The 20,422-nt window shown below is 41.8% G+C and overlaps 1 protein-coding gene across 1 annotated transcript in view; it reads right to left on the reverse strand.

Annotated features, from left to right (window-relative positions):
- The window catches only part of LOC137163030 (phosphatidylinositol 3,4,5-trisphosphate 3-phosphatase TPTE2-like), a 38,413-nt gene that overhangs the window by 293 nt on the left and 17,698 nt on the right, over positions 1–20,422 (reverse strand). Inside the window, exons 6-18 of the mRNA XM_067563056.1 lie at positions 19,394–19,513; positions 14,715–14,814; positions 12,564–12,627; positions 11,628–11,692; positions 10,921–10,981; positions 9,259–9,340; positions 9,076–9,164; positions 7,383–7,444; positions 5,056–5,136; positions 3,979–4,084; positions 3,327–3,424; positions 2,721–2,816; positions 1,986–2,056 (exon numbers count right to left, since the gene is read on the reverse strand). Of these exons, the coding sequence (XP_067419157.1) occupies positions 1,986–2,056; positions 2,721–2,816; positions 3,327–3,424; positions 3,979–4,084; positions 5,056–5,136; positions 7,383–7,444; positions 9,076–9,164; positions 9,259–9,340; positions 10,921–10,981; positions 11,628–11,692; positions 12,564–12,627; positions 14,715–14,814; positions 19,394–19,513 (1,095 nt within the window). The remainder of the gene's footprint in view (positions 1–1,985; positions 2,057–2,720; positions 2,817–3,326; positions 3,425–3,978; positions 4,085–5,055; positions 5,137–7,382; positions 7,445–9,075; positions 9,165–9,258; positions 9,341–10,920; positions 10,982–11,627; positions 11,693–12,563; positions 12,628–14,714; positions 14,815–19,393; positions 19,514–20,422) is intronic.

A 20,422-nucleotide genomic window follows, 5' to 3' on the forward strand; every position in this document is an offset into this window, starting at 1 on the left:
CTGTTTAATTATTCTATAGTTCAAACATACTACCATCTTATATATGGAATGAAAGTAGGCTTGGAGAAAAAGGAAATTAACCATGAGAGTTAAGTAGAATTTGTTTCATGATTTCAGTATTTTTGGTTTTACTTCCAAGCATTAAAGAGTTAACCAAATGCGTTACACCATTCAGACGAAGATTCCATGGTTAAGAAAAGTGTGATAGAAGACCAAGCTCAGCCATAAAGGGAACTATATAAACAGCCCTATTAGAAAGGTGACTAGCTGCTTAATTGTAATGATACAAGCACCAACCACACTTGGAGATAGAGTGGTACCATTTTTAAGTTCAGAGCCAAAAATTATTTTGCTCAAGTATCATTTTGCTTTTTGGTGATGAATTGTATTGTATCCACTAAAAAACCATTCCCCCCCCCCCCCCCCCCCCCCCCCAGGGTCACAAGAAAACTCCCAACATCAGCTTCAGATGCATGATTTATCCCAAATTTGGAAGATCTCTATGGGACAGTGACTTCAGGATATTTGAGGAATTGAACCCCATTTGGGAGAGCATGCAGTGTTTCTCTTACATCACCCATGCAGTGTTAAACCAGACTAAGTTTTCAGCCCTGCTTCTGCAGCCTTGGTAACAATTTTTAGCTTTTGATTTCATCCAGCCATGAATTGGAACCATTTTAAATCCCTTTAATCATGATCACATATCCTTATGATATCAAGTCTTTTCATGGTTGACTCTCACTTTCAAGGAACTATCTTAGGCTTTCTGCCCACTGTTGCATTGTGTCCATTTTACTAGAGCACAAAACAAGCATTTGTTTAGCTGGACAGGCCACATTTCACTGCAAGTGCCAGGTCATCTCTACTGCCAGAAATCCATGATTTGTGACAGCACTAAAATTCTCACACACCCCAATGTACCAGAACGAAGAGTGTGCCTTCCCCCCGTGAAGAGGTGTTCTCCTAGGTGCCTAAATCATCTCCAGTAATTCAGAAGCTCAAGACAGAACTCGAGGAGCATACCAACTTTTCAGTGGGTATCATGGTATCTTTAATGTACAGCAAACACAAAGCTCAGATTTAGGGCCATTTTCTGTGAACTATTTAGATCATGTAATGGTAAGGAAAGGACAGTTCCCCTCACTTCATTCATCACAAAAGGAACAGGAAAAAACAAAGGAGCATAATTATTAAATACCTATAAATCTGTTCACGGTAACGTATTGCCTATTGAGCCCTGATGCAGCTATTGTTCTGATCATATCTGTCAGGTATAAGTCACTAGGGTATATCAGGCCTAGATGAACACCAGCTTCCACATGCAGCAAATGGTGCCAAAACAGGCTTCTCCAAAGCCTTGACACCCAACTTTGCAAATGTAGTGTCATTTTGTATGTTGACCTTCAGCCTTTGCTAGTGCTCACTGGAGACCTTGCCTAAGTTAGAAGCATTTGCCAAGAGCATGATAAGGCTCCAATATTTGTATAGCATCAATATTCAGCTGCTTTACAGACAAGTATGAAGACAAAGTCCCCACTCTCTACATAAACATGGTAATGAAGAAAAGCAGCCACAAAATGAGTTACGATTTGTTCTGAATTTTATTTTAGACAACTAAACATTCAGCTTCAATACTTAGTCATGTGGCATTCTACAGTGTCCTGCATTTGTAGGAGTCTTAGACTAAGCTATTTAGGGCAAGGATCCTCTTCAAATCTGTCTAGAGCACCTTGCATTATGCAAACAATGCAAAGGCTGAGAGAGTTTTTCCCCCCCACATTCCTAAGCCCAAAAACTGCAGGTTTCCAACTTATTGCACTGTTATTACCTATCAAAGGTTTAAACTCTATGGTTTTGAAGTAGCTGATACTTCAGTTTTCCAAATGTTTAAGACTCTCCATAAATCTATTAAGATTTGCTCATGTACTGATAATTGTAGCATTATGAACTTGCCACTCTGGTTGTCCTGTTATATTACACCTTACCTGTGATTTTCTATAAAAGAGGTGTTGAACCAGAAGAAGAATGGGCAGTCGTCATAGCCTTTTGGAAGATCCTAAGGATAAGCAAAATTATATTTAGGCTATTTCTTATATATTTGCCTTTAAAAAAGTTCTAGTACAGCACAGATTACTCCTGGGCAGAACAGGCAGGAATAGCATAGTCAGACACACACACACAACCCTGAAGACAACCTGACAAGGGGCTGCTGCTCACCTACATCAGAACAGTCTCACTTGACTTTAGCTGGAATTTTACAGTAAGGTCAATGAAAGAGAATGCAGGTTTGTGCATCACATGCATTCTACTGTGAAGAAGAAAGCAACAAATGAGATAGCCAAAGCAAGTTGCAGCAAGGGCAGGAAATACCTGTGCGCCCTTCTTGCCTTGAGAGTAAAAAAAAAAAGTTAGGCACTATCCATTGTCTGAAGTTACTTTGTTACTAGATATGTCACAGCAGGAGATAAGAGAAGCAGTCAAGTGCTGAACACTTGTACTCAAACGTTTGCAAGTATTTTCCATCTTTATAAGAGGAAATCATGCACTCCAATGTGATGGCAGGAAATTCTCATGAAAAAAGTCTAGACTTGTCCTTTGCATTAGATTTTCACATTATGCCAATATGATACCAATGCCAATACCAACAGATACATAGATATCCTACATCTCAAAGTTGAAGGTTTACCAGAAATAGGTAGTCTTTGTTCCACTATACTTACAGTTCGTGATTCAAATCTGACTTTAACATCACCACTTATAATGGGGCAGCCTTCCAAGCCAATTACTGCAAAGTCGTTTTCAGCATCAAAAAATAACTGAAGAAGAAACCAACCATTTGAAATAACTTTTCAAACAAACTGAAAATTAAATGCACACAATCAAGCCGTGCTAATTAACAGTGTTCCACTACTACATTATAGTGGCTCATATGACAGTATCCAATTACTTATGGTGAATGGCTCTACAATGAAAATTAAGACACTGATCAATCATTTTCCTTGTGTTGTCAAGGTACTGAGTTTTACTAACTGATTGTCAAGAATTTGACCTCTAGTGTCTTGGGAAACCCACATTTCCTTTTGTCCTGTGAAACTTGTGAGCTCTAGGTAACATTAAGATGTGCAGGAAGTAGAGAGCAAAGTTTTCTATTCCTAGTATTGGTAAATTCCCTTATCAGAAAGTGAGAAAGATTTGTGTCTTACAGCCAATATTTTCCCCACAAAAACCAACAGATGTGACAATTTAGTAAAAGGTGCAAATGTTAGGTATTGTGAAGACATTTCAGTCAGTCATACACCTCCCTTAGATCCAAAGTGAGTTCTTACCCTGCAGTTTTCTTGAGTTGCACAAACACAATGGAATACAACTCTTTTTTTCACAATTATCTGTACTCTAAGATCACTTCCATTGCCTTTTCCAACTCCTAGAAGGAATCAAAGTTGTATTATGCTAGGGTTTTATCTTTAAATAATAGAGCTAGAACAATAAGCACTTAAATGGAACCCTGGAGATCAATTCCTCTAGCCACAGAAAAGATATGGAGCAGCAGCAATATAAGGTTCCCTGTGGGTGGGCAGAATGGGCATGGAAGCTGAACTTGAGTCCTTGGCTTCTCTGCAAAGGCTGTTCTAATATCAGACTCTGAGAAGCATGCTTGAAAGCATTTGATCCATGCCAGATATAAATCACAGTCACTTTATCTGCTGAAGAATTTAATCTCTGAATGTGTGCACCTCACTGTCTCCCTCCCCATTCTAATGCCAGTTGGAGGGAATCTGCCACCATTAAAAGAAAAGAGGCAGAAAGAACCCATTTAAAAGTGGCACAGCAGCCATAGAAGAGGTGTTCATTTCACCTGCAACTGAGTTACAAATAACTGGAGTTTATGTGTATATGGAATTTGAAAACACCATTGGAAAACATCCAAACCAGAAAATAAAAAAATGTGGAAACTTTGATCTTTTTTTTAATTCTTACCATTAATAGAGTAGATTTTGATGTTCTTTATTTTGAAAAGTTTCTCTGGTGGGAGCTTCAAGTTATACTTGTTCTTCAGGGTCTCATAATACCCAACATATCTACTCTGCAATGCAAAATAAAGCTGCCAGTGTTAAATATGTTCTTCACCACATTCGGCACATAGAGAATGTGTTGCTTTCAATGACCAATGAGTGAAAAATGGCAAACTGAGCTAAAGGACAGGAATTTATAGAATATAAATCCCACTTTTGCCATAGTTTTGCTGTGCATGGCTTGGGGAAGTAACTTAATCTGCATCTCAGTTTCCACCCCCACTCCCACCTATAAAATAGTGGGAACACTTGTCTGACAGAACCCTTGTGGGTGTTGAGTAGTTGGTTGACAGTCTTCTGAGAAGAGGGCATTTTCCATCAGAAATCTAAGTTTGAAATGATTGCTTACGGTCTGCCTTTCTGGAAGGCCCTGTCAATTTCACTCATTTTTTGCCTGACCCAAATTAAATGAAGTTGACAAGGGCCTTCCTTCCAGGTGGGCAGCTGGGAAGCCAAAAATGTCCATTTCTGTTCTTCCAAAATCTTATTTTTTCTTGAAATCCCTTCCCAGTTTTTTCGGTGGGTGGTTTTAACTTTGTCCTGTTGAGGACAAAAAAATAAAATTCAAAAGCCATGATTACCCCCTCCCCCCCAAAGTGATCTGTCTTCCAGCCAGTTCTAAGCATAATTTATTCAACACTTGGTTAATATTAAGGTGCTACATATTGAGCTTTTTAAAAGCCTTTTGTGCCCTTTTTCTCACCTATTCTTCCAACCTCCAGCACATTAATTGTTGGAGCTGCATGAGAGGGGAAGTTCCCCCACAGAGGAGGGCCAACTTAGTAAGGGGAAGTCATCAAGTTCCTAAAAAGCATATTACCCAGACATATGCCACAGAAGTTTGGAAGGTCTCAACTGAACTGTGGTAAATACTTCAGTTCTGGTTCTTCCATCCCACTGTACACTTAAACAGTTAGACAAAAAGACTTCAAAATCTCCTGTGTAATATCCTCCACAAGTTTCACTTTGTTTAGACTCTTACCTGCGATGGTGTTTCAACTCCTTGAAATTTGGAACTTGTACTTTTATCAGTTCTCCTCTCCCCAAAATAGTCCAAGCTCTCCTACATACAAGAGAGTCGGTTTTCAAATGAAGCAACAGGACAATCCTCCAGCTGCCTCACAGTGACATTTGTACTATTATACAATTATAATTGAAGACTAAAACCCAGTAGTATCAGATGTGAACAGTGGTAATAGATTTGAAAGAGTTCAAACCAATGTTGGAGGGTAGCAGCTTTGGAAGCTAGAGTGAGGTGGTACTAGAAACATGAGGACTAGTCGATCCCCACTGTGACAGTAGCGAACATTTCAAGAGGGACAAAAATTTCCTAGTTTAGAGTGAATTTTTTACTAAAGTAACCAGAGAAGTTTTAAAAATCCACACCTTATTAGAAACACCCCCTTTTACTCCCAGTCTGCCTCCATCACCCTCAAAAAAGAACTCACTCCAGAAGACCACCACAGACATGGTTCCAGGGACCATTACTGGCCAACACGGGGGGGGGGGGGGGGGGGGGGTGTCAGGTTTTTTTAACATGTAGAATTTCAAAATTTGCAGACATTCACGCTTATATTTGAGAGAAGTCTGTAAACTCCCTTGTAGAAGAGGAGTTAACCCAATACACCAATCTTGATGATTCTCATACAGATACAAGTGATTCATAAACAGCTTTTTTTGGGTGCTATCCAGGCACTATCTAGGCCACAAATCCATCTATGCTGCATTGCAGCAGCAGATCTGCTTTTAAATTATGAGACTTGCCACTCTTGGTGGTATAGACTGGGGACCGACGAGCTAGGCAGCAGTTCTGCAGAAAAGGGCCGCTCACTAGAGAAAGGATGTGGACAAATCGGAGAGTGCAGCGGAGGGCAACAAAAATGATTAGGGGGCTGGAGCACAGGACTTATGAGGACAGGCTAAGGAAACTAGGCTTGTTTAGTCTGCAAAAGAGAAGAGTGAGGGGGGGATTTGATAGCAGCCTTTAACTACCTGAAAGGGGGTTCCAGGGAGGATGGGGCTAGGCTGTTCTCAATGGTGGTAGATGACGGAACAAGGAACAACAGTCTCAAGTTGCAGTTGGGGAGGTCTAGGTTGGACATTAGGAAAAAAGTTTTTCACTAGGAGGGTGGTGAAGCACTGGAATGGGTTACCTAGGGAGGTGGTGGAATCTCCATCTTTAGAGGTTTTTAAGCTGAGGCTTGACAAAGCCCTGGCTGGGATGATATAGCTGAGGTTAGTCCTGCTTTGAGCAGGGGGTTGGACTAGAACAGCGGTTCTCAACCTCCCCCTCCCCCCAGTACCACTCGGGCCAGGTACAGTCAGGTCAAGTACTACTTGACCCAACTGTACCCGACCCGAGTACCACTCGGGAAAAAAACCGGAGGGGACTTGCAGTGGGGTTTCGGGGCGGCGGCGGCGGGAGGGATTTGCAGCAGGGTTTCGTGGCAGGGGGGAGAGACAGGCAGCAGGGTTTCGCGGCGGAAACAATACCCGCCGCCAAAACCCTTCCGCCGTTTCCCCATTTTCGGCGGCACGGTTTCGCACGGGCAGGTGGGAGGGCCCTTCCAGCGGCTGCGGATTCAGCGGCGCGCGTACCACTCAGCCTTCCGGTAAGTACCACCGGTGGTACGCGTACCACTGGTTGAGAACCGCTGGACTAGATGACCTCCTGAGGTCCCTTCCACCTCTAATATTCTATGATTTTAAGTTCATCTTCACCAATGGCTCCTGCTTTTGGCTTTGAAGAATGAAGGGCAAATTCTAAAGGGAGGTGGGTTTCCCCTCTCCACCCAGTGGGGAGTTGACACCACAGGCCAAGGTCTCTGAAGACGTTGCTATGTGTATCCAGAATAGGGAGCAGTTTAGAAAGTGCCAGTTAATCGGGATAAATGCAGTAGGGGAAAGTTGGGACATTTAAAAATTTGATACTAAACTTTGAGGAGGCCTTGCTTTAAAATAAGATATTAAGCTTAAATTCAGAGTTATAATAATTTTAAAGTGGAAGGTTTTTAAAGTCATTATTTTGACAGCACAATCAAATGCTTTCATGGTTGGTTTCATCCCAGCATGATCCAGTTTCTTCCTGACTGCTATTTTTCCATCCCCTCAAATTATGAACATTAACTGTATGAACACACACCACATTTGGCAAAGCCTCTCCACGGAGAGCATATGCTCTCCTTTTGAGAGCCAGACATGTTTCTCTCCCTAGTCCACACATGTAGTCTACTCAGAAGATGCCTCATCTTTCTGGAGCCTAACATGCTTTAAAAAAGAGAAGTGGCTAATACCGATTTTTTCTTGTACCTTTGCACTCTCAAACTGGTCACTGTCAATGAGCCAAATACAAATCATTGTTCCAGTCCTGCCTGTATTAGAAAGAAAAAAACAAGACTACATGAAGAGTACAGATATATCACGGTATTTTGAAACATTATTTATGACTGTCAACATGCAAGGCTACTTATGTATGTTGCCTCTGTTTATAGTTTCCAACATTAGAATAGAAACTAGAGTACAATCTTAGACAGGATTCAACACTGCTGATCTTAAAATGAGTTTTTGCATAGCAGTTTTTACAGCTTTGTATTTTCCTAGTTCCTCTAACTTATTTGAGGAGAATGTTCCAAGATAAATCCTCTCTGCAGCTTTACCATGAACTATAACAAGATGGTTGGTACTTTTTCAGACCCCAGTGTTTAGTCTGAGATGGTGCCAAATATACCTCAAAACCCCAGGATTACACATACTTGGGTAAGCACTTTTGCCTCAAGAATGGAATCTCCAGTCGTTCTATAGCATAACTTCTCCCCAGGGATGCCCTGGCTAAGGGAAAACTGTCGCCAACATGAAGCAGGCACACAGGTCAAAAATTAAAGCCAACATTTTCAAAAGTGGATGTTTGATTTTCAGAGTCCCAAGCACCCAGCAGCTCGCTGATTTCAATGAGCTGTTTGGGACTAGGATTTTGCCAAGTTTAGCCTCTGATGTGCCTAAAATTAGTCAAAATTGTTCAAAAGCAGATGCCTAAAGTTGTACTAGAGATTCAAATACAAGATGCCAGCAGGCAAGAGACCTTCAATATGCAAACTGACTGAAACAAGCAATTGGATGTAGGAAATGTGTGGCTAGCAGTGGACTGGGAACTGGTACCAAGGGAAGATCTGGGTTCTATACCCGATGACTCTAAACTGCAGCAAGCTTCTCTTGCTTCAGTCTTCCGGTTTGGGGGCTAGGGGAAAATGATGATTGTCTACCTCAGAGTGTTGTGAGCCTTCGGGTAAAGTTTTCAAAAGTGCCCTAAGTGCTTAGCCTAAATGCGCCTTCACTCCCAATACTTGACAGAAGCCTGCTGTGGATTTTAAGTCTGCTCATAACATTTAACAGCATAATCAGAACTGGGTATGTTTAAACATTGAATAATCACATTTGTGAGAAGAAAAGAAAGTAACCAGAAAGCTAGAAAAAAGTTAGTTCAAACCAACACAAAACTTGTACTAATGGGGGAGGAGAGTTAATATGGAAATGAGAGACTGATACATATATATAGGAAAAGAGTTATAAATAAATTAGTATTACCAAGGCAGGTTGAAGCTGTATTGTCTGGTGCTGGAGGCAACTGATGAGATTACTTAAAGTGGGAAGCTCACTAAGACAATCAAATCACTTGCTGAGTGTTTTGCCTTAATAAATATTTGTTAGACCCCATCTGTTGAGTAAGTGACTCAATCCAATATTAGGCACTTTTGAAAATTTTACCCTTAGTCTTTGTAAAGGGTTCTGAGCGCCTCTGATTAAGGATATATGAAGTGCAAAGTAGTTATTAACATGCATGTTATTTGGCTGGATAGAAATCTGAGCTATCCCATGATGAAGTTATATATGCATCAGAAATCTTCAATTTAATCATGCAAGAAAATTAATACATTTTTAAAACTAAGCTTTACACCATTTTAACTGTTTTCCAATCTCTTCTTTGCTACAATACTTGTTCTCTTACCCTTGCCTCCTTTACAGTGAATTGCTATGATGTTCTTTTCATCCTGTTTCATCCACTCACGGACATTAGCAGTAAATTTCAGCATGTCCCTAGTTAAAAGCAACATATAATTACAGTGTTGTCAGAGCTGGTTTTATGCCTCATATTGTTACTGGATTGCAGAAATCCTAGCACAGGACTTACTCTAGGCTGGGGACATTGTGGTCATCAATAAAGACTCTCTCCACCCTGTAATGGAAGTATACCGGGTCATAACCTTTCTCACCTACAAACAAGCAAAAAAACCCAAAATTTCAGATTAAACTAGTTTAGAATTTTGGTAAATCATCATAATTTTGTTTATGTATTTAAAGTCAAGTTATTTTCTCTGCTTATGTTTTGAAGATGTTGTAACAGCAGCTGAATCTTATCTACTGGAGCCTTTGTTCTTTGACACAGGATTCGATTTAAGCAGATCTGGATCAGGTCAGACTTTGAAAATCAGCTTCCTGTTTTGCTTCTTCAATTTTGCACTCTCAGTGCATTGTGGGCCCAAAAAGATTCCCACCGACTGCCATCATTTGGCAACAGTGATTTGGGGGGGAGGGGGAGGGAGGGCGAGGGGACAGACAACTGGCCTCTGACTTTTCAAAGTCATGACCCTTTTAGCTTGATCCTCTCTATTTCTAACTGGTGGGCTGAACCGATGTTGGCTCTGGTAATCTGATTGTACATACCCCTGTGCCTTTTGGCACTTAACATTTGAGGGTTTTTTCCATTAGGAATTTGATGCAATACTGTTTATTTGCAAAGAATGTACACATTCTCTGAACACAGGGGGATCAAACAATGGGAGACAGTTTCTTCCTTGCAATTCCAAGCCTGCCCCTCTAGCCAGCACTCTGCCCAAAATGCTCTCTCAGCCACCCTACCAGTGCTTTTCTTACAGTCTCTTAACTCATTCATGCTTTTTGGCTGCTTCTGATTCAGCTGGTCTACACTACAAACTTCTGTCAGTATAACTAAGTCACTCAGAGGTGCAAAAAATCCACTTAACTCAGTGGCGTACCAAGGGGTGTAGGTAGAAGGGGGCCATGCCCCCAGGTGCTGGCCTAGGGGTGGTGGGGGGGCCGGGAGTGGCCGGGCCTTCCTCAGGAGGAGCTACCCCCTGCTGACATTCTCAGCAACCACACCGACCCCGGTCCCTCCACCCCCATGCTGGGTGCAGTGAGGGAGTCGTGGGGATCCCAGCCTGTCCACCCAGCTCCCCCCCACCCCAGGGCATCTGCCCGTCACTCTTACTCCCTACCGCACCCACCACCCCCGCAGCAGGGGGGGCAGGGAAGTGGGGGACAGTGGGAAACAGGCCCGTGCACACCCACCCCCCTGCATGGGGCACTGCCACCAACAGGGGCGGAGGAGAAGTGCACAAATAGAAGTATTGGACCCCGGGCGCCAGAGACCTACAGTAGGCCACTGACCAAAACTCCTTGTGTAGACAGAACTATGTTGATGGGAGGGCTTCTCTTGCTACATAGCAACTGCCTTTCAGGGAGAGGAAGAAACTATGTTCTCTTGTCAACATAGGTAGCATCTTCACTAAGCACAACAACAGCGGAGCTGTAAGTGCAGGCAAGCCCTCAGACACACAGCTCCACCAGTTAATCCCCAGCCCCCACCTTCATCATCAGTCATTTGAAGGATGTTTTCCATTGCTTTGGCTACCACTAAATAAAGGAGCATTTTTTTGTTCCCTCATTTAGCCTGAATGAAAGGAGGCTATTATGCTAATTAGCTTCAGTAACATCTGAGACACTTTGTGGGAATCACTCAATCTCCAGCGTAACAGTAGTGGCATGTACTTACTGCAAAGGTTATAGATTTTATAGTGGTCTTTATGTTTTGTGTCCAAGAATCTTGCAACTTCCTTAAGGAAATAAGACATAAGAAATGTTTATTTCTTAACTTTTTTTAAATGTTTAAACCACCCACTAGTTATTCTTCATTTCTACTGCTACTTACGACATTATACGATCCTTACCTGAAAGACTGACTATATTCACAACAGACTATTAGAAAAGAATAAAGGAGAAGCTCAGGTCCTCATCTGGCTACTGAGCCAGCCAACTACCATTTTTTATGCAGTGAAGTTTAAATGATCATTTATTCCTATTCTGTCTGAGAGGAAAATATCCTCATCTATTAGTCACTATTTAACAGTGTAGAGAAAAGTGACCTTCTCAGGCAGGCTTTAATGGAGAATGAAAGTGATAGTAACCTCAGGACACTTCTGCAACAAAAACTTACGCAGATAACTAGAGGAGAGAAACCCAAGGACAGAATGGACAGAGATTGCACCTTAATTTTTATACTCATGTGATCTGGACATAAGACCACCAAGTACTGGTCTCAGACTGCAAGTTTGTTTCCTGGAGGCGGTCAGAGGCTAGTGTAGTCATTCCCAATCTGATCCATATTCAGTTTAGTGAAAAGGGATTGGAAGTGGAATACAGAAATTCAATGCCGTTATGGTCTGAAGTCACATGCAGGAGGGATTTTAGATGATACTTTACCTCTATAGGATTCCTATAGAAAGACTGCTTCCCAGATGATGGAAATGACATTGCAATAATACGATCTGTGGAGGAAAAATGGATACATTAAATCCACAGAAATGGGAAGTAGCTCTGAGAGTAGAAGCACCATTAATGCTCTGAGCCATTAGTTACAAGCCATATCACAAACAAGAAGTCATAGTGTGAGTACCAACAGCAGTATTTAAAATTTGAGTTTTTAATTACAAAAGAAGTACATTTTCTGCCAATGTACTGTCTGCTCTCTATTGTATGATATTTAACAGATTAACAGCCCTGCAATAATGGATATTCCAACTAGAGGAAATCCTAGTTATCAATCAGCATTCTCCACACAGCAAGAGCTGCTTAAAACAATAGATTAAGTTTTGTATCCTTTTTTCAGAAAGCTGACAATTCTAGGATGTTTGCAAATAAGTGTATGAGAGAAATTTGTTTTCTGACAGTTCAAAAAATTTTTGAATATTTTGGTTCAAGTCAAACCAATGAGGACATTTCAGCAAAATCAAAGCAATTGGAAAAATGTTGTCTGAGCTGAAACAAAAAAGTTTGGACATTTTTAACAAAAGCAAAGGAAATTAAGGGATGGATCCACAAGAACTGTGGTGGTGGGGCAGGACTGACTATGGCCGGTGGCCAGGGTACTCTCTTGGCATGTGGGTGATCCAGGTTTAAGTCCTCACTCCAGAGCACGATCTCCCACATCCCAGGCAAGTACCTTAACTACTGCACTATTAGTTGTAAGGGTGGGCACCACAACCACCTCCTTCTCAGTCTCTTCGCAAAAAAATGCATCCAAACCCCTTGTGAATCTAGCCTGAAGAACTGAAATTTCTATCAGTTTTGTTTGAAATGAAGGGAAAGTTTGCCAACAGACACATTTATAGAACTATTGGGCCATAAAACTGTACAAACCAGTAACGTAAGTAAGGTCCAGGTCAAAGCCATCTTTTGTATAGCGCCTTTTGTTTTCTGAGACCTGTCAGCCAAAAAGAAGAACAAATGAGTTAAAAATGAGAGTCAAGGGAACCATAAAGATTAGTGAGCGTCAAGAAGGGTGAATACTAAAATAGTGCAGATAGTTACAAGGAGAAACAATAACCAGGCGAGAGTGGCAGAGCCTCACTTCCCTCTGCAGTGGGTAGAGGAAGACTGTACATAGTTAGGCTATGGGCTTGTCTACACTCCCGCTAATGCCAGCAAAACTTGTTGCTCAGGGGTGTGGAAAAACACCCCACGCTGAGAGAGAAATTTTGCCGGCATAAGTGTTTGTGTAGACAGCGCTATGTTGGCAGGAGATACTCTCCCGCCAGCATAGCTACTGCAGCTTGTTTAGGTGGTTTTATTAAGTCGGCGAGAGAGCGTTCTCTCATACAAACAAACGCGGCAATATTTGTGCATATGCTGGCAAAACTTATGTCACTCAGCACAGGTTCTTTTCTTCACACCCGAGTGACAAATTTTTGCCAGCATAAGCACGAGTGTAGACATAGGGCTGGTCTACACTACAGAGCCTATATTGGCATAGCTATGCCAACATAGCTCCCTAGTGTAAACGCAGTATACATCAACAAAAGTTTTTCTGCTGGTGTAGGAACACCACCTCCCCAAAGGCCATTAGCTATGCTGCCAAAAGCACTCTTCTGTTGGCATAGCTGCATCTACACTGGGAGGGGTGGGGGTTTCAGCATAGCTATGTTGCTAGGACACGGACGACGACATCAGCTTTGTTGCATCTTCACCAACTGCGAAATCAGGCCTACTCATGTGTAATTGAAACCTTAGAGGGAGAAATATTAGGCAGATCACAAGGGTTACTTTTACTTTATTAAAGGATGCCAGGGAATCCTTTAACTCCTAATGGGATGGAGATGGAAAGGAAATGTGATATCTTACTTGACGTTAAAAAGTCAGTTGAGCTCTAAGTGACAGATTTCTCACATACCACACACACCTCTCCCTTTTAAGTCTTGCAGAGTTTTTTCTAGAACAAATTTTGATGCCTCAGGGTAAACCTCTAGCTATATAAATACCTTGGAAGTTTCTCCATTACTTTGTCTACATTTCACAGGCACAATGCTGATGGAGTATGGATTTTGTTCCCCAAAAAACTAAATTCCATGTGCATGTCAAATTGATCTTACATTAAGAATCAGAGGGAGGGGAGGGGAGAAATTTTCTATTTAAAGCTATTTGGTAAACTGTCTAGACATGATAAAAAGGAGCTTTAGTATCAGATGCTACCAGGAAGCTAAAACAGACTAGAAACTGGTTTTTTTTTTGTTTATATTTGCAGAATACACACTATAATAAAAGCCTTTGTCTCTGATTTTCATTGTAGTCACTCATTCCAAGATTCATGGGATACAGCAGATTTTCTTGCATCTGCCCTGCCACACAAGTTTGCTCAATAAAAATCAGCCCAGAAAATGGAACGACAGAATTAGCTACTTGCATCAGGATGCTACTGTAGAACAATGGAGCTTTAGAAGACACATCCGTATATTGATAATTGAGACACTGGCAAGTGCGGAAATGGTTCCCAACCTACCTGATGCCCTAACTCAGCAGTTCCCAGCCTTCTTGAGTGTGCGGAACCCTTTTCAACCTCCAAACATTTTGCGGACCACCATGTGCTATAGTTTTATTTGAAATTGTACATTTCCTTGGTGAGGATGTTTTTTCTTTTCTGCGGACCCTCTGTAGTAGCCTTGTGGACCACTACAGGTCCACAGACCACAGATTGGGAACCGCTACCCTAACTCAATAGCTGCTCCTATCAATCACTGGAGCAGATTGAAGAGTGCTGTTACTAGTCTCCTGGCCTGCAGTTCTGACCATTTTAGAATGAGAACGGTGCAGTGTTAGGTACGGAGGAGGGAAACCAGAGTACAAAATAAATTAAGACAGAAACAAACAGGAAGGGAGGGAAGCAGAAGGAGATGGGAACAAAGTGAAAATTCTTATTACTACCCTTCATTGTTGAAGAAGTCACAGTTACTGCTGTAAGAATACGAGTTTGTCTGAATGTGCTATTGTGGTTTTCAAACTTTGAGGCTAACTTACCATCCTCCTGGTCACCTTTTCCAGTTGTTTCTTTTGTGAAGCCAGGCGAAATATTCTTATCAGAATGATAATTCTCAAAGCTCGAAGGACGATAACCATTCTAACGGAGAGAGGAAGAGTCAGCTTTGCAACGGAATAGAGATGGACAAAAGACTGAAGTTATGTTTTGCTAGAAAGACAGTTTTATTTTGTTCCAAATCAGGATGAAAAGCCAAAATTCCAAAAGGTTTTTTATGTGGGAGGGAGAGCAGAGAAAGAGGGAGAAACTGAAATAAAAAAAATTGGTTTGGGTCATAACATTTTGATTTGATACTTCAAGATGTTATTTGGATTTCAACCTCTCATTTAGAATTTTTTTTTTTTTTTGAAAGTTTAACAAAAAATTGAAACTTTCCATACCAAGAAAGTGTCAGAACAGCATATTTAAATATTAAAATGTTTTTCCTGTGATCTGCCTCCCCCCCAATGAAATTTTGTCAAAGTACACATGATTTCACAAAATGTTTTGGTTACAGCAAAACTGCATTTTCTGAGGGCACACTGTTTAATTGTAAGTTTCCTGACCACACGACAATGAAACCAGCCAGGAATTCACCTAAGGAGATAGTTAAAGAGTTTTCATTGCTTCACTGCTGTACATAGTGATGCAGGCATGTATAGTCTCATCCTACCTATCCCCCTGCAGCCATTATGAAGTCTCCAGATATTAGCCAAGTCAAAACACTCTGGATCTTCTGGTTTCCCAGTTGTTTATATCCATTGTATATGAGGGCACTATACTTGTTTGAGTATGTTCATAGCTCTTGGTGTTGAAAAGCCATCAAGAATATCAAGTGTGCACCTTTGGCTCCGTACTCTGTGGATGTGTAGTGTTTTATGCAGGAGGTTCAGGAAAACGGAGCAGTTCAAGAGTTCCAAATTTAATCACTCAGCCATTTGAGTTAAAAAAGATAATGGACATTCTTAAATGGAAGTTAAAAATTAAGTTTGGAAGCGGTGAGTATATTCTGCTGACAAGTGGTTTTTGGGAAGCATGTTGGAAGAGCATTTACAGTTCAGAAGGCTTCCCTTAAGGTATGCCTACTCTGCAATCATGACAGCACACGGAAGTGTACCCAAACGATCCTTGATCGAGCTAGCTTGCTAAAAACAGCAGGTTAGCCCCTGCAGCATGGGCTAGCCACCTGAGTACGTAGCTGGGGTCCAAGGCAGGATTGTAGTCAGGCTTCTAGTGCATGTTGCCACTGGTGCTACACAGCCATTTTTAGTGAGCTAGCTCAATCAAGGCTAACTCAGATATGCCCACCCATGCTGCAATTACACTGCCTGATTGCTGTATAGACATACACTAAATGCCATCCCAGTAAATGCCCTATCCTACATGTGATGAGATTACCTAGAGCACAACCAAAGCAGTCACTTGTGTGAAGGCCATGGGACTACTCTATGAATTTAGGATTGTCTCATTATGGTAAGGGATGTTCTCTAGGACTATGTGGAGTTAAGTCCAAAGGCACTGTTAGCAAGAACGAGCAGGAAATGAAATCATGACTAGAGATAGTTACCTGGGGGGAGTGACGGGGAAGGGGGTGGGGGGGAGAGGAGGCAAAGGATACTTCAGGGTCATTAAGAGAAAGGCTATTAACTGGAAGAGTCTACCTGCCTTAGCTCCATCATAGTTTAAGACTTTTTTGGCTAGGGCTAGGAGCCTAAATATCAGAAGAACATCCTGAGGTCTTTTTTTCTTCCTTGTGTAAAAATGTTTTGCTGGAATAGCTATGCCAGCAAACTCACCAATCTAGATTCAGTTTATATCAGCAAAGAAATGTTTTTGCTGGTATAGCTTATACCACTTCCAAGAGATATAAGCTATACCAGCAAAAGGACTCATGCCAACAAACTACATCTAGACTAGGGCTTACACTGGCAGTTATGTCCGTTAATAAAAACCCTATACCTTTAACTGATAAAGCTGTCAGAGACAAGGTGGCAGAGGCAGTATCTTTTATTGGACCAACTTCTGTTGGAGAGAGTTGTGTGTGGCTCAAAAGCTTCTCTCTCACCAACAGAAGTTGGGCCACCTGGTCTCTCTAGTAACCTGGGATAGACACGGCTACAACAACACTGCATATACCTATGTCAGGTAAGTTTTAATCTTAGACCAGGATTAAACAGGTGAAGAGTGTCTGAAGTTGGAGGGTCAGTTGTCTAAGGTTAGTGGTAGGAACAGGTTGACAGAAAGGCTCTGCAAAAAGCCTGGAGAAGATGGGCCTACCTGGCTAACAAGGGGGATGGGAAATAGAAAAATAAATTCTGGGGTGACAGGCCTGGATACAGACTGTTTTAAAATCCTTATTCTCTTACTCTATGCAATGTTCCTACTGTTAAAACAATACCTTGTTTTGGAAAAGGCTGCATGGTCACTCTGTATATACCACTGGTCACAGCTCCCGAAGTTCAGAACTGCAGATAATGAACCTATGTTGGGCCTGCTAAAGTAATCACTGTTAGTACATAGGGGTCTGTAACCCAAGGTTCTGGTCTTAGGCTATGTCTACACTACAGAGCTACGGTTGGCATAACTATACTGGCACAGCCCCAGTGGACAGGGAAAATAATTTCACATAGTTAGGCTGTGTCTTTACTACAGAGCCTATGACAGCATAGCCCACTAGTGTAGATGCAGCGTACCCCAACAAGCGTTTGTCTGCCAGTGCAGCAACACCATCTCCCTGAATGACGACATTAACTATGCCAAGAGAAGGTGCTCTACACTGGGGTTTTTTGCTGGCATAGCTATGTTGGTGGGGGTGAGATTTTTTCCACACCCTGACCAATGTAGCTATGCTTGTATATGTTATGTCTAGAACAAGCCTAAAAGTTGGAGAATTGCAGGATTTCACCTTGAAAGGTGAAGGCCCAAGCTTGACTCCTGGGGGTGCACTCAGAGACCCCCCTTTCTCCAGAGAGGGGAAAAAGTGCAGCTAGACTGTGACAACTTGTTTGGGGACCATAGGTTGAGATGTTCATAGATGTTCAAGGGATTTGACACCCATTTATAAAAATCAACAGGAACTGGGCATTGTTCCCTTGAATTTCCTTTAAGGTGGCATTGGAAGGGAAAGTGTTTACATATCCTGTGAAAGTTTTTCAAATGTCAGAAGTTGCCTTGTTCCATCACAGTGGGACACAACTGAGAAGCTTGTGAAGCTTTTGCAAAAAGAAAGAGAGATACACCTATTCCCTTAGAGCCAATAGCCCAATGGTTAGCGCACTCATCCGGGATGTGTGGGACCCATGTTCAGGTCCCTGTTGTGCCTGAGGTGGAACAGGATTTGAACCTGGATTTCCCACATAAGAGGGGAGTCCCTCCGTAGTCAGTTTCTCTGGCCCAATGAGTATTTACTGTATACAAAGAGGAACAGCTCCAATAAGGGGGAGAAAGCGAGTCACTTTCTTCCCACTGAACCCAAGAAACCATCCCAATAAAAGTTTTGTTGGGACTGACCCTTTCCTACAAAATGTGATTTCCACAAATAGTTATTTTCTGAGACTCTTTCAACAGAAGTCTGCAGCCAGCTGTAGCTGGAAGTGTTCAAATTTGCCAACTATGATGACACTCACCTTTAAAAACGAAAGCAAGTTAAGAGGAATTAATCCTTCCTCCAGTCAGTCATAAACATAAGTAATGTTTCCAGTTTATAATACTAATTCTGATTTTGGCTTCTTTACTTTTAAAGACAAATTTTGCTGAGTGAGGCTATGTCTACAGTTACAGCAATGTGTAGAGTACAGGCACTATACGTGTAGCTACACACCACGGTGAAAGGCTCTGCTGCCTCCCCACCAAGCATTTCATTGTGGCAGGGGAAGGCTGAGGCAAGGGGGAGGCAGTGGGATACTACACTGCTAAAAATAGCAGTACAGCTATGGAAGGCACTGCTTGTTCATGTAGAGTATATGCCTGAACCCTCAGGATATATAGGGCAGTCTACTCACCTAAGCCATGCACCTCTCTCCCCCTCACACACACCTCGCATGCACAAAGTATCTGTACTCCACACACCACTGAAAGTGTGAACATATCCTAAATGCAGTGTGTTAAAAAATTTCCCTCTGGTATTACACAAAACCTGCGACTTCCAAAGCCCTCTGGCTCTCAGCAAAGAAAGCTTAGTTTATAGGATTCATTCAGCAAATTTTTCAACACTGCAAAAAACCCAGTAGAACTCAGGTATTTTGAGTATAATATTGTATAAACATTCAGGTGTTCTGGTTTTGAAGGGAGTGCGGGGGAAGAACCCTGAAGTACTAGACTGAGGTCGTCTACACTTACCTGTGAGAGTCGGCGGCAGTTGACAGGAGTACCACAAAGTACACAAAAAACTTGCGTAACTCCCGTCAACTGCTGAGCTTCACTTCTGTGCTCTGTCTGCACTGCACCGCGCCAACGGGAACAGTGTTCCCGTTGACATAGCACTATGCTACTTTTATAGCTGACCTTCGTACGTCGATTTCTGGATCGACTGAGCGGGCCTGCACTGACCACTCAGTCGATCCAGAGAAATCCATCTGACGTTGGGGAATTTGCCTTCATCAGTGTAGCTGTAGCTTTAGAAGGATTTACAGAGGAAAGATAATATTCACATTTCTAAGCAAGTAAGTCACAAACTTCTTACCTCGGGATCTTGTCTGCACCACTGAAGTCAGAGAAAGAATACACCATATTAATCAACAGGGTACCCACGACAATCACAGCATCTAAAATGTTCAGTTTGGACTTGAAATAATTGCTGAAGCTAAAATACAAAAAGTAGGGAAGCAGAGACAAAATTAAGGAGGATATCTAAAAGTATCATGAGAAATGTACTAGGGTGTATATTCCACATTGCAATGCTTTGTGGCCAGATGGAGTAATGTAATAGGAATGTAATAGATTTATATCAGTCCTTTACAAACCTCAGACTCCACTTAACAAGTCTCGTATAAACCAGTTTAAAAAAGAAGAGATTTAAAAGAATTTCCTCCTACTCTCTTTGGTCAAATCCCAAGTTAAAACATTCTTCCTATAAGTATCATAACTAGCCAGCCCATGTACCATGCTGCAGCAGCATACCCAGTGGTATAACTGTAATGCTTTAAATCTCTTTTGGACAGCCAGGGCAGTTTGTATTTGTATTATTTCTGTTCATTTAGGACTATCTTTGTTATCTTTATGCAAAGTAGCACCAGGGCAATGCTTTAAAATTAATGGACCTATTTAAGTACTCTGGTACTACACTAATCTCCACACAGATGGATTGAATTATTATTTTTACTGCATTAGCTCCTAGAAGCCCATGTCTTTGGTCCTGCTCCATTGTGCTACTAATAGAACAAAGATAGTCCCAGCCCCAAAGAGCTTAAAGTCATGCTAAGAGCATTCATGAATAGTGCTTCCCAGTTACCTGTGCAAACCAATGACTATAAAAAATGCTGGTCATCGCACATAATGAATGAATTGCCTGTGTTCAGGAGCAGCGCTGGGAATTTCACAGGATGGATTCCAGTCTCTCACTGGTGAGTCAGGAATAACTCCACTGATTGTTACCCCAGTGTAAGTGAATTCAGAGTCAGACCTCACATAACCCAGGTGCAGATTCTTTAGGAGTCAGTGCACAGTTTGTGTCCCTAAACAAATGTGTCTTGCTGATTTTTCAGGCCTTTGG

Source organism: Emydura macquarii, unplaced genomic scaffold, assembly GCF_026122565.2.
Source record: "Emydura macquarii macquarii isolate MOO-44397 ecotype Brisbane River unplaced genomic scaffold, CSIRO-AGI_Emac_v2 contig_2473, whole genome shotgun sequence".
Taxonomy (NCBI): domain Eukaryota; kingdom Metazoa; phylum Chordata; order Testudines; family Chelidae; genus Emydura; species Emydura macquarii.